Consider the following 14,924-nt stretch of genomic DNA (forward strand, 5'->3'; position numbering starts at 1 on the left):
ATTGTCACTCCGTAACCGTGGAACTGCCCCTTTATGAGGGTTGGGTTGAGGGAGGTGGATGGAGGAAGGTGTTTGGTGAATCCTGTCATCCCCCAGGACTGAACCAGATTTATAACCTGGATGATGAACAGTCTTAAGCATTCTCCAGGTTTGGCTCCCTTTATCCCTAACTTACCTGGGCTATTTTGTGAGCTTTTAAAGTCCAGGGGGGAAGGGCCTTTTAGGCACCCCTGAAGATCTCGGCCACGGATCGCGCGATTGCGATGAAAATTTGCACGAAAGTAGAGAATGATATAATCTACACCATTGCATATGTAAATTGCACAAAAAGAATATATTTTTTGAATATGAATTAATTATGCTAATTAACTCATGAAATCATACTTTTTGCTCTAATTCATTAAATAAAAATCCTAGAAAGCCAATTTTGGGTGAAAATATTCTTTGTGGCATTCCTAACAACTACAAATGGAAAAAATCTGCTACCAAAATCAATTTCTTATGTATTTTTTTTTTTTATTTCTTATGTATTTCCCTGTTTTTTCATCTTTTTATCTTTATTGGATTTTTTGTTTAGAAAATTCATCGGGGACATTATTTCAGTCATAAATAGCATCAAATCACATGACTGTTCTTAATAAAAGTAAAAAGTATCACTTATTTATGAATTTAAGATGAAACAGATTTTGCATTGACTTTGTAGGCCTACATGATAAATACAATTTAGAGCAATTTTGGTCCGACATGCCCTTTACATAATGTTGCACGAGACTTGAAAGTAAAAAGTCAGCGAGCTGCCTGGTAAAAAATATTCATTCAACGGATCTGTTGAAGGGGGGGATAAAATGTCCCCCTCCCCTCCCTCCCCCCCCGTAAGTTAGGGTTAAAGATACTTTACACACCTCAAGGCATTCCTGACATCCATATCCTTTCAGCTTCTGTCTCTCATCTCTCTTCCTTACGACATCCTTGAATTTGTAAGCTGGAATATCATCTTTCTGTGGAGGACTGGAGAAATCGAAACGAAATCACCATCATTTCAGATTTCAAAAGAACATTGTGGAGCCATGGACATAAAATGTTGTGTTGGAAGGAGAAAAAAACAAAAACAGTATGGTGAAAGTTTAAAAGAAATTGGACAAGCATTAAGGAAGTTATGGCTGCTTTAAAATTGAGATCCCTAAGACTAAGTAGATTTAAAATTGGCAACTGGCTAAATAAATTATGACAAGGGGCAAGGACAACTTTCCCATAGCATAGGCCATTATGGAAAATATAACCCAGGTATACTGTTTTATGTTCACATGAAAGAAGCATATTATAGCATTGCCCTGTACCTCCCTATACATCATAAGTACTTAATAATAATAATACTATACAGTGCATATAAAAAATAAGTGGAGTGCCTCTGGCAGTCTCACCTACGCGATTCAATAGCAGCAGTGCTGACCCCCTTTGAAAACTACTATAAAATAATTATTCACAAAAAATATATTGATACAATATTCTTATTCATATATTGATACAATACTATGTTCATTCACCCTAAATGACATTTGACCTTGATCATATGACCTAAGACTTGTCAGTGATACTTGATTACCCCTATGTCCACAATTCATATACTATATCCACAAAAATTGAAAGATATAACAGCAATGCGATACCCCCCAAATGGCCAAAGTTCATTAACCTCAAATGACCTTTGACCTTGGTCATGTGACCTGAAACTCGCACAGGATGATCAGTGATGCTTGATTACTCTCAAGTTCAAGTTTTATGAATAATAAAGCTTATAACATAAATAATAACAGCCATTGATTATCATTACCTATTTGACAGGTTTATGGATAGAGTGACCGAATTGGACCAAAGAAATCTATCTGCAGCTTCCACCCCCTGCCCCAAAATAAATAAATACCTAAATGAATGATGGATGGATTTATTCATTTATTTATTTATTTATTGAATGCAAAAATAAAAATAAATAAATAATTTAAAAAAAAAAACTTTTCTCATCTCACAATAATCCTTTACTTTCATACTATCAAAATTTGTATAGCTTAGTGTACTTTTTTTCAGAATGTAGATCTGATATGGTCTTGAACAATTGCAGTAAATTTTTAGTATTCTGCTTTTGAACAATAATATATGAAATTTTTCAATTTGTATCAAATTGATGTAAAAAATGAAATACTTTCAAAGGTTCTATCCTAGGTTTGGATGAATTTGTATATTTTTCTTCTTTTCTTTTAATTCTACAAATGGAAGAATAAATGGTATGATGAATGCATTGTTAAATGTACAACAGAATAGAGCACTATCCCAGCTGGTATAGGACAACAAGTCAAAAGTCAGAGCCAATAAATCTGTAAGGAATCTGCAAGCAGCTTTTCATGACTTTCCATCACTGGCAAGACAATAAGAATGCAAGAAAGCTGCTATAAAGATACATAGCACCATTATATTGGGACTCCTGTATCAGCACAGAACTTTGACAGAGTGCAGAATGATATTCCCTATAATAGGCCTGCAAGAGATTTCTGAAGTATTTTTTCTTACCAGTCAAACTCTCTCGCAAAAGAGGACACCATCTCATCAGTTTCCTCTCGCTGTCTGATCCCAGGATCAAGACCAGGATCGGGTAGGGAGCCATCTTCAAATCCAGTCCTTCTTTGGACAGGTGTCTCATTGATGTCCCCTGCTGCAGGACCATTGTCTTCCACAACCTCAATATCTTGATCCTGTCTGTCGTAAGCTCTGTGACTACCATGAAGGTTGTCTATGTCTTTGCTGCTGTCATGATCATCATCTGCAAACATATCATCAAAGCTGTCTTCCACAAGGAGTTTGTGTTTGTTATTCGACCTGCCTCCTTCCACATTGTCATTGTCATAGTGCTCCCGATGCAGATTAGTTCTGTCTCTATGTTGAGCTACCTTTGAGTTGTCAAGAGGTTTCCTAACGTTTCCAGAAGCATCTGCTCTTCTTGCTTCAATAGGCTCCATTTCTTCATCAACAGGGTCCACATCTCTTTCGCTGCCAATGAAACTAAATCGGACAGCTGGATCAATGCTTCCATTCAGATCTTCACCATAGTCATCATCTTCTCTTTCCTCTACTAATACAACAATATCAGCATCCTCGTGATGGTGTCCTCTACTAGAAGCCTTCGAGGAGGTTCCTTTCAAATTATGATCACACTCCTGTGCCTTTGGCGGTTTTGGCACCTTGAAATCAAAACTCCCTGTACTCTTGATGTGGTTGAGTTCTTTCTGGACTTCCATAGATTCCCGTATTGCTTGTTGCATATAGGGATCATTCTGAGAATCGACATACACACGCGCCCCACCGTTGAGTTTCTTGAGTCTCTGACCGTCTTCAGTGATTACTGCTTTGAATGAGTCCTTTGTCAACGTTGTCTGTTTCAATATGGAATGATCTCTGGTTACCTGAGATGACCTTGTCTCTTCAGAGTGATTTGATTTACGCACAGGGGCTTCTGCACTAGACCACTTTTCCAAAGGTTCTCCTGAACTTTCTGCCTTGGTACTGCATTTTTCTTCTCTTCCACCTCTATTGCTGAACTTATATTCGTCTGTCTTATTGCTATCAGAAGGAAGATTTGGTCTTATTGTCTTTGTCTTCTTGCTTGCTATTTCATCCATGCATTCATCATCAGACAGTTTTCTTTTTTTCCTCTGTTCAGCGTCACTATCTGTGAGAGATTGCCTCTGAATTATAGGCTGAACAACATCCTCTTTTGGTAGCCCTCCTGATGATCTTACTTGTGATGATCCCCGCAAACTCGGAGGCTGTTGCAGAATCAGAAACGAGGCCTCTGATTGTCCACTTTCATCATAGTCTGGGGTAGCTATATGGCTACTTTTTGCATGATCGGCATCCTCTGGGGTAGCCAAACCAAGAGTTTTTGGCCCGTATGTTTTCACTTTGCCATCGGAATGAAAGTTTTCTGGAGTCATGGGAATGTTACCTATTGAACTTTTGTTGCTTACAATCGTTTTCTTTGGATAAAACTGTTGCTTTGATCTGGAGTGGAGATCAATTTCCTTCTTATCAGGAGTAGACCTGCTTCCATCAAAAGTTGGAGACATCTGTGTGGTGGAAAAGTCAACAGAAAGCTGTGACTCTGTTGGTGGAATCCTGCCTTTCTTACTGCTCTTCCCATCCCAACAAACAGGAGATTCTGAACTCCTTGAGTTGATTGCTCTTCTCCTTGAGGAATCACTGGGCAGAGATGGAAGCATGGGTGTGGATTGTTCAAGCGGTAACAGATGTTCCCGTCCATCACCCATCAGCACGTCTTCAGGCAAAGAATCGCCAGAAGGAGAGTATGAGACACAGTCCATTGGTACTGTCTCAGGGATAACCACATGTTGGTCTATGGCATTCCTGTGTCTACGGTGCTTTCGGAGATTCCTGGACATCCTGTTCCCTCTGCCACCTTCATCAACTTCCCTGCATAGACCCTTCTTGTGGGCTCCATTCCCTTCCTCTGTATCCTCACCATCATCACTGTCACTATCTATGTCAAGTGGGACTGTTTCTGCAACAAAGACACTGCCAATCCATCGATCAGGTGGCGAGTCCCCTTTTGATGGTTGACGATTGGCAGTTTGAGGACACCCTCCTCTCTCCTCCACAAGTATCGGATGGTCTGCTTCGGGGTCTTGGTTCTCTCTCCCATCTCTAACAAGTAGAACTGGACTCTTCTTCTCCTCATCAGGAAGCTTCTGGTAACGAACCTTCTTCTTTTGTTTGTTGGTGGACAGTTTAAGGCCCTTTCTCTCGACTTTTTCAGGTTGTTGATCACCAATGGAAACATCTGTAGGGGAAGAGATCAGAATACAAGATGTAATGTGTGCAAAGGTCCCATCTTACATGGATTTGACGCATCATAATCATGCATCACAAGGCTGTATGGTTAATTTTCTATATATAAGATTTTTCATTTAATGAATTGATAATCGTACACTTTTAGAGTTATAATGCTATAAAACTTGTCAAAATTGATAACCAATAGCCCACACAACTACTCAATTGAATGTAGAAGAAATTTGGTGAGAGCTCCAGAGAATAAGGAGAAAAAAAGGTTTGAAGCCCGAGATGTGCTTACAGTGAATCTCAATGAAATTTCCAAGTAGTCTGTAATTCACATTCAAATATTTTCATTGTCCAATTGCAATCGAGTACAAATGGAAATTCAATTTTTTCACACAAAATAATTTAGAACATTACATGATACACACAAAAGATTACACGATAGGCCTACATAATAAAACATTATACGAATCAACAAGCAAAGATAAGAGAAATTTAGATAAAGGCAGGAAGGGGGAAGGGTGACATAATTTCAAGTATGGCTATTAAATGCATGGATTGAAACTGGTACGAAAGAATTTACAAAGTGTGAGGTTCTGCTGGGAAGGGATCTCAGATGTAATAAAATGGTGTCAGATAAACTCTTGTAACTCTGTATTTACTTAATAACTTTAAAACTTCCAAATTTTGACAGTAGGAAAAATTATTCTTTGAAATAAAGTTATTTTCTCAGTTTTTCTTTCTGAACACAAAATTACTATTTATGGAAATTTACAGAGTCTTCCCTGGTGTCAAAATAAGAGTTTTTTTTCACATTTACTACCGAGACACACTCTAAAACACATTGATTCCATTGAAAATGCAATTAACCCTTATTAAGTGTTATGTGCCATGAACACATATCTATGTATCCACTGGAGTGCCACAAACACATTTTCGTGCAATGGTCATACAGCTTAATATGCCTATTGCATTTTGAGGAGTGCATTGCATTGTTCAGTTCAGCTTATGGTCAAGCGGTTTAACATTATTATTGTCTCAGGAGTGATTCCCTTTTTTGTAAATAGAGCAATTAAATATAGACTCTTTTTAAAAAAAGTGGCACTCGCTGATTGTAGTGAATGGCACATTAAAGAGTTAAACTCACAATAGAGAGCTGAGAGGCTTTCACAGAAAGTTGGTGGACTGGGACAGCAGATCATCCGAACATTTGCACCGGACGAACTATTGCAAACATGCTGTCAAGATTAAGAGATTCCAATGCTGTCCTGTTCCACCAACTTTCGACAAATGCCTCTCAGCTATCCATTGTAATTTGACTTGCATTTTCAAAAGGATTGGTCCATTGTATGACTTGCAGAGTGTCCCCAGATAAATGCAAAAAGTCTGGATTGTTGCTTTTGGGGCAGGTGGTCACATACAGTATAAATCCTGATCAAGCCGGAAGTGGGAGGCTGCCAGGGCCTGAAATCAGGCAAAAGCAAGAACCCTGGCATCCCTGCTCAACAACACGAATGAATTTGTTACAGTGACATAAGCGGGAATGTGCTTGTGGACCCTCTCTTAACCCTAAATAGACTGGGCTATTTCGACGCCTAAGAAGACTGGGGGGGCTGATTCAGCCCCCCCTTATGATCTCGGCCGTTGATCGTGCGTTCGCGACGAAAATTGGCACATGCGTTACCCATGGCATTATCTACAAAACTATAACATCAAATTGTGCAAAAATCTGAAGTCTCATTAATTATGCTAATTTACGCATAAAATCATAGTTTGCTCTAATTAATAAAATAATGCCCCTGAAATGCTAATTTTTCTTTCACATACTCTAGATAGGCATCTGCTCAAATTTATTTAAATTTCAACATCACATTTATTTCCTTATGTATTCTATTGTTTTCTAAATTTCTTAGGTATTTCTTTGTTTTTCGACTTTTAGTTTTTTATTGTTTTTTCAATGGAAATTGTCGGGGACTTTACTTTGACCATAAAAAGATAGAATTGATTTTAAGCAGTAATAGGAAAAATAATGATACATTTATGAATTTTGGCTGAAATCACTATTTGCATTGGATTTGTACACAAATTCACGTTTTTGAGTAATTTTGTGTCTGCATGCACTTACGAAATGTTGCGTAATTTCAGAACCGCGTACCGGGGGTCACAATTTTGGTCTCAAAAGTCGCGCGAGACTTGAAAGTAAAGTCAGCGAGCGATGCGGTCAAAAACTTTCGCGCGGTGGACTTCTCGTGAAGAATGTCGAGGGGGGCTGAATCAGCCCCCCCAGTCTTTTTAGGGTTAATAAATGTACAACATACAATCTACATCAACCATGGTTTTAATTACAACCGATCCAAAACCACCTTTGTGACTTCAAACTAAAAAGTAAAACAGCATACCTTCCTTTCTCTTAGATCTGGAGCTTGTATCATCAGATTCAGCAATCTGTGTCTCATGTTGCCTACAGGAAGAGCATTCATGGATATTAACGAGTTATTCTGGTCATTTGAAAAGGGTTTCAATTACCATGTAAAAGAGATATTTTTTTCCAAGAACATATATAAAGTATTGTTAAAATAATTCAGAGCATAATCATTCTCAGGGCAAAGATTTTAAAGTGCATTTTTTTCATTTGATGCCATGGAGGAAACTTATAAACTCATCACATGCATCACACGCACTTATAGTTTAGTCTATTATTACCCTCCCCCCGGAAAACCATGAAGTAACATGTATCTACACCCAAGACTTGCATGCTGTGTTCTTCATTGGAGTCAGTCTGCAGAAGCAGAAGAGAATCACCTGCGACAGATTCACTGTGTTTCATGCATTTCAGTTTCATACAGCCCTTAATAAGCAACTTTTTATACCAGACCACCTCTTCTTAGTCAAATAAATTTCTGTAATCCCAAGAGAATTGCCTTTGGCAGATTCACTGCAATTTTGTGCATTTTAGTTTCATATAGCAATTATTATTATTACTTCTTTTTTCGTAAAATAAGTTACCTGCTGGCCTTGATGACGGCTAACTCGTGTTTTAAAGCTTGGTTCTCGTGCTTAAATTCTCTGCAACGATTTTGAAAATGAGTGACAAAGTTTGCATTCCTGGAGAGAGAATGAGCAAAGAATGGGCAAGATAATGTAAAGCATAATAGCTAACTAAACTCAGTGGTCTGATCATAAAGTTAAACTTGAACAACTGGGTTCATGACATTTCCCTTTACCATCATATCCAAAGGAAAAAAAATGGCCTGATGATGTGATCCACAGAATATTGATTTCTTTAACACTGCTCCAGCTCCAGGTAAGCAGATTTAAAAGGAATTGCAACATGTGGCACACCTCTGGCATTCTCACCCCCTATTTTGTCACTTTACAAGAAGAGAAATATCTATAGCAGAAATAGGTTTGAACACTTTCAATTACGAAAAAACAGATAACATTGCCCAAATCATTCAGGGGGTAAGCAACATTGTCTCTTTATTGAATTAATATGATTTATAAAGTGATATCATGTTTTGATATAATTTTTCCAAAAAAAAACATTTTTCTGCCCAAAACAACAATGTGTAAAGCAACAGTACATGCTCTATAAAAACAAAGAAAGTACATGTATATACTGGTACTCACTCATTTGCCGTTGATCTCAGATTTTCATTGGATTCTATGAGACTTACAGCCTCTTTCTTTACTTCTTCAAACACTGCATAGAAAAAAAAGAAAAGTTAGCATAGCATCAGACATCGAGACTCAGTATTAGGTATAACTGAAGCCTTGGAAATTCTGCAAACTAGTATTGTCTGAAAACAGTGTCCTAGTTCCTATAGAGAACTCTTTCTGGGCGAAAAAGGGGAACATTTACGTCAAAAATGGAAAAATTAGCTTTTCAAAGCTGCTCTAACAATTTTTAGAAAGGGGGGGGGCTACAAACCAATGACAATAAACTTCCTTCTAAAGAGATTCAAGTTATCCTTTTTATGTGAATCATAACCAAGAAATGAATTGAATTAAGAAGAAAGAATAACATTAATACTGATGTCCAAACAATTTCAAATTACTCTTACACTCTTGTTGTGCAACTTGATATTCAGTCATACGCTTCAAAAGTGCCTTCATCTTCTTAGTCGAAAATGATTTAGATGGGTGAATGTCATCACTTGTCATGCTGACTCAAAATTCTATATCAGAGCTTCCTATGGGAACAATAAAATCACAATGTCTTGTTTAGAAGATTTAAACAAAAATAAATCCTACATGTAGGCATTCGAAGAGCTCAGAGTCTGTGAATATCTGAGAGTCAGACATGTGTCCTTTACCTCCCAGCTCAATTCAGATGAACTTGTTCTGTGCATCTACCAGACCAAAAGCTTCGGTCTCTGTTATGTTGGTTGTTCAGCTCAACTCTGTTGGCTTCACTCACCAAATACAGAGACTAAAGTTCTAGCGCGATCTGTACAGGGGACTCGATGGCCATTTGTTTATGTACTATAAGTTCAGATAAAACAGGAAGTGAAGTTGCGCGACAGCCGAGGTACAGTGTAAGTCACTGATTTTGTTCCTTTTAACTTGATTTTTCCCCCGTTTTTGGCAATGAATGTCAAGAGGGCATATTAATTTGCATTTCGGTCACGTTAATTTTAAAAAGTTTGATTCATTAAAGACAACAAGTGGAATGCCTCTGGCCGTCTCACCTGCATCACGCCTTTCAACATAGCAGCAGTGCTGACTTTGAAAACTACTATAACTCGCACAAGATGCTCAGTGATACTTGGTTAATCTTATTTCCACGTTTTATGAACTAGACCAATACACTTTACAGAGATAGGATGGTAATTCAACAAATACCCCCAATGTGGCCAAAGTTCATTGACCTCACATAACCTTTGACCTTGATCATGTGACCTGAAACTTGCACAGGATATTCAGTGATACTTGATTACTCTTATGTTCAAGTTTCAAAAGTCAGATCAATAAACTTGCAAAGTTATGATGGTAATTCAACAGATACCCCCATTATTGCCAAAGTTCATTGACCTTTGACCTTGGTCATGTGACCTAAAATGCACACAGGATGTTCAGTGATACTTGATTACTCTTATGTCAAGTTTTATGAACTAGACCAACATACTTTTAAAGTTATGATGGTAATTCAACAAATACCCCCAATTCAGCCAAAGTTAATTGACCCTAAATGACCTTTGACCTTGATCATGTGACCTAAAACTCGCACAGGATGTTCAGTGATACTTGATTACTACTATGTTTAAGTTTCATGAATCAGATCCAAAAACTTTTTAAGTTTTGATTGTAATTCAACAGATACCCCCAAATCAGCCAAAGTTCATTGACCCTAAATGACCTTTGACCTTGGTCATGTGACATGAAACTCATGCAGGATGTTTGGTGATACTTGATTAACCTTATGTACAAGTTTAATGAACTAGGTCCATATATTTTCTAAGTTATGATGACATTTCAGAAACTTAACCTCAGGTTAAGATTTTGATGTCGATTCCCCAACATGGTCTAAGTTCATTGACCCTAAATGACCTATGACCTTGGTCATGTGTCATGAAACTCTAATAGGATGTTCAGTAATACTTGATTAACCTTATGGCCAAGTTTCATGAACTAGGTCCATATACTTTCTAAGTTATGATGTCATTTCAAAAACTTAACCTTAGGTTAAGATTTGATGTTGACGCCGCCGCCGCCGTCGTCGGAAAAGCGGCGCCTGTAGTCTCACTCTGCTATGCAGGCGAGACAAAAATTGAAGAGCCCCGACATGGATTTTTCATTGTAAGTCCCCTAATGGTGGCTGCACGATAGCGAGCCGTCTGTGTACGAGGAGAAATTTTAAAAATAAAAAAAAATGATAAAAAACTCCTTGAAACAGATGGCTGCCAGCTGTCTACATAGAATGCCTGCAGTGGTAAAGAGAAGAATCCCTTTTAAGTTGTAGTTGTGGTAGAGATGTTCTTCCTCTCTCTCTCCTTTGCCTCGAGGGCTAGGATGTAGTTATATAGCAGGAGGAAACATAGGCATTACATCGATAGGACTTCCTACATCCAGCATCACTGTCCATTCCTCCATAACCGTCAAGAGCTGTGTCACACATGAGCGTCCAGGAACAAAGCCATGCTGTTCATCACACAGAAGATCATTTTCTATAAGGTGGCCAACTATTTCATCCCGAATTAGTGATTCTAGGATTTTGCGAGGTACAGATGTCAAACTGATTGGTCTGTAATTTCGAACATCCACCTTGCTGCCTTTTTTGTGCACAGGTACTACATGACTGACCTTCCAGACACTTGGTAGTGAATTATTAATTCACTTTAAATAAAATTCATACATAAACAGGAAAATATCACAGAAAATAATACAAAAAGTTAATTGCATTTGTATAAAACATCAGAGAAAATAACATGACAGATAAATTCTATCTCGACAGGCATGCTGTTCATTCGATCATAAAACAATCGCGCTGTTTCACTCTTTGTATACGCACAACTCTATCAGTATTGTTTCATCTTCATGTCCTCAATGGCAAGGACACCAGCATAATTCATTCACTTCAAATAAAATTTATACATACATATAAAGGAAAATATCAAAGAAAATACTATAACAAATCAATTGCAGTTGTATAAAACATGAAAAAAAATAACATGGCAGATGAATTTTATCTCGACAGGCACACTAATTCATTCGATCATGAAACGATCGCGCTGTTTCACTCATTGTACACGCGCAACTCTATCTGAATTGTTTCATCTGTCCTCAGTGCGGCAAACACGAGCAGTGATGACGCGGAGAATGAATTAAATTCGGCGGCTGAGTCAAGTCTACAAGTCACCAACGAACTTCACGATAGACCACGCCTACTTGCCGAGGTAACCAACGTTGATTGATGGCCAATTTAGTTTTTTGAGTTGTGTGAAAAAGTGCAGGCATGTATGAACTTCATTTTAATTTCAATTCATTGAAAAAAAACATTTTTCTTCTAATATAGATGTTTCCAACATATTCCATGTGTAAAACATAATTTTTTAAACATTTATTGCTATATTTTTATTATAAAAAAGGATTTCTTACGCAACAAGTATGATATGTGTGGGCAAGAGAACTGCTGTTTTAGTCATAAAGCATATTTTTTATGATTTTATTGTGAGCATACTCAAAGGATTTTTGTTTATTTTTTATGAATTTCCAGACCATGTTCAACAGCGCCATCTCGAGCTTGCAAAAATGCATGCGATCGCACGCATTTTTCTCCATAGCGAATATACGCGACGATTATCGTGGATTTCTCGTGGATTTAACCTCCAAATGTCGCTTTCGATACAACATGAAGGTAAGACACTTCATCCCACGTAGGCCTAGTCAATTTTAATAGACACAAAAGAGAGCCTAAAATTTGTAACCAAGAACTAATTTGCTGAGGAAAAGCATTTCAATGCTCATTTTTGCCGTCGAGAACAGACGATGGGTGGCAATGCGCACGGTTTACACACTTGCAATTGGCTTTTCATTTGCCCATTAATAGACTTTTTGCTCATTGGATCGGCCGACCTTTTGCCTGGTAACTTAAAGGCTGCCTAACTTAAAACTGAAGTCATGCAAGTTAAGATTCTTTTTTCCTCCCTCGTTTACCATACTCTTCAATCAAACTGATTAATGAGGAAGTTATATTAATAAAAAAAAAACATACACACAACTTAACTCAATTTCTTCAAATTCTTGGATCGGATGATCGAGTCAGTGCAGCTACGCTATACGCCTACGATCTACCCTACCGTTTGCCAAACATAAAGACCAATGTATGGGACAATGCAAAACAATGAAATGGGGAAGAAATGTTTAGCGTTATGATCTAGGCCTACTCGATACAGAAAATTCCAGATTCCGTGATAAAATAAAAGTTCGATAGATTCGGTACTACGTACCTTGAAATAATGTACACCCATGCAATGAAAATTTTCATCCTAAATTTATCTTCGAAATCGAAATAGAAGTTTGTCACTTGATCCCGGTTGAAATCATATTCATAAAGATTAAAGACAAAATTGGCGCCGGCCGGCGCGCGCTGCTAGTTAATTAGTTACGTATGGTTTGTGTGTACGTGCCGGTAGTCTCAGCCGCTAACGGTGGCGTTAGCTGGCGCTGATCACACAGAGATACGATCTTAATAGTTATTATTGAATTATACAGTGCGAATAAAAAAAAAAGATTAAAACTTAGAAAAAATCCTGTACAATTATACAGTAATATCTTGAAGATTTTCCACATTTTAACACTGGTACAGATCCATTTAAGCAAATGACGATTTAATTGTCGAAAAATATTTCCGCTTGAATGAGCACCACTTACTTTTGAAAAGTTAGTGAAAAATTATTTGCGCAGAAATATGAAATAGCTATGCGAATAAAAGTAGACCTAAGAACACGTAGAATTTAGCTATCAAAATTGATTTGAAGATATCTTTTACCTTTTTTAACTTGTTTCCTTGCAAATGACACTTCGAAGAGTGCATTTCGCTCCATCCCACTCCCCCACACATTGAGGCCATCGTGATCGATATTTGCTTCCCACGGAGCTGTGATTTTCATTCTGGTAAACATTGTCAAGCTCTGGAAAAGTGCGGAGAAACAGGTATTAAATGAAAGATGAAATGTAAACCCACTTTAATTGATAAAAACTATGTTGGAGTCTATGTCCGATATTAACTTTTGTTCAGATTCAGTTATGTCCTCAGATCTAGCTGGCACAAAAAGGGTAAAGGTTGTGCTTACTAAGTGTTGAATTTTCAATTTGGATGGCAAAATTGTTACAAAATGCTTGAATGTATCCGTTTTATTTCAATTGACAAAAAATGCAAGGGAAATGTTTTGCACGATAAGTTTGATTTTGCCCTTCCCCCTTGACACAGCATAAAAACTAGTTCTGCACAAACAGATTTCTGCGAACTTTACAAAAATTAAGGGACAGTGCTCGCTCAAGTGTAACATTCTGTCAAACTTTAACTTTCATTGGATAGATGAGACCCAAACCAGAGATTATATGTGAAAAAATTACCCACATGTTGTACATTTTTTAATTCCCAGGTCTTTTTCAAAGTGTAAATTTTTTTTGATACGCACTGTACAAGCAGAATAAATGGAAGAAAGGGGGGAATACTTAACCTAAATAAAAGATCAAGATCATGATGTGTAAACTGCTGGACCATTTGGTATTGCAGTGGGTCGTGGGGAAAGGAGGGGTGGTCCCCCTATTCACCCCATTTGAAAGGAGGCATATACTGTAATAAAAATAAATAAATAAGGAGAATAGGGGAAAACGAAGAATAGGGAAGAGGGGGAAATTGATAAAAACGAGGGGAGGGGATTAATTGGAGAGATAAAAGGTGTAAATATGTCATATTTAAACAATTCTTGAAAGCTTGACAACTGAGGATAAAATAAAGGATACATCAAAGAGTAAATTATACCAAAGTGGATATACGGTATATAAAAATAGCAAGCATTTCCCCTAATTCAATCTCTTTATCTCCCCCTTGATCCTTACAGAGAAGCGTAGTGAATTCGCGAAAATTTGATTTTCTTGGTCATGAAAATACTTTGGGGGTCCATGGTTCTACCTGAGGCCAGCTCCCTTTCAAGACATACAAAAATCGTAGCACCTCACTTCCTCCCTCCTTGAATATCTCCCTCTTTAATTTCCCTTCCCTCCTCTCTCTCTCCCTCCCATCCTCTCGTCTCGCACCCTCCCCATCCATCCATCTCTGCTAGGAGCAAAATCTCACAGGGGCTCTATTTCGGGAATTCGTACAAGCAACACCACAGAAAAGGTTTGACACCAAAGGAAGTTAGTATAGACCCTTTACATCACTACTATATAGGTAGGTAGTACTCTCAAATTGTGGTATCACTTTTTAAAGAACAATGTCAAATAGCAAAAACAAAAATGAAAAAATCAATAACCTTTAACGGTAAGGTGAAATGTAAGTTGCTATAATTATCTCCGCTTGTAAAATATGCCATTGCATGATGTATCAAACTGTTGCTGGGTGACAGCTCTTA

At 37.6% G+C, this 14,924-nt stretch overlaps 1 protein-coding gene across 2 annotated transcripts in view; it reads right to left on the minus strand.

Moving 5' to 3' along the window:
* Positions 1-12,911, minus strand: part of LOC121416069 (DNA endonuclease RBBP8-like) — a 32,731-nt gene extending 19,820 nt beyond the window's left edge. For both annotated transcript variants that reach the window (XM_041609531.1, XM_041609523.1), the window contains exons 1-7: positions 12,792-12,911; positions 8,907-9,035; positions 8,473-8,545; positions 7,849-7,947; positions 7,242-7,303; positions 2,563-4,846; positions 903-1,008 (exon numbers count right to left, since the gene is read on the minus strand). In XM_041609531.1, the coding sequence (XP_041465465.1) occupies positions 903-1,008; positions 2,563-4,846; positions 7,242-7,303; positions 7,849-7,947; positions 8,473-8,545; positions 8,907-9,006 (2,724 nt within the window). In that variant the 5' untranslated portion in view covers positions 9,007-9,035; positions 12,792-12,911. The remainder of the gene's footprint in view (positions 1-902; positions 1,009-2,562; positions 4,847-7,241; positions 7,304-7,848; positions 7,948-8,472; positions 8,546-8,906; positions 9,036-12,791) is intronic.
* Positions 12,912-14,924: the final 2,013 nt, after the last annotated feature.

Source organism: Lytechinus variegatus, chromosome 1 (assembly GCF_018143015.1).
Source record: "Lytechinus variegatus isolate NC3 chromosome 1, Lvar_3.0, whole genome shotgun sequence".
Classification (NCBI taxonomy): domain Eukaryota; kingdom Metazoa; phylum Echinodermata; class Echinoidea; order Temnopleuroida; family Toxopneustidae; genus Lytechinus; species Lytechinus variegatus.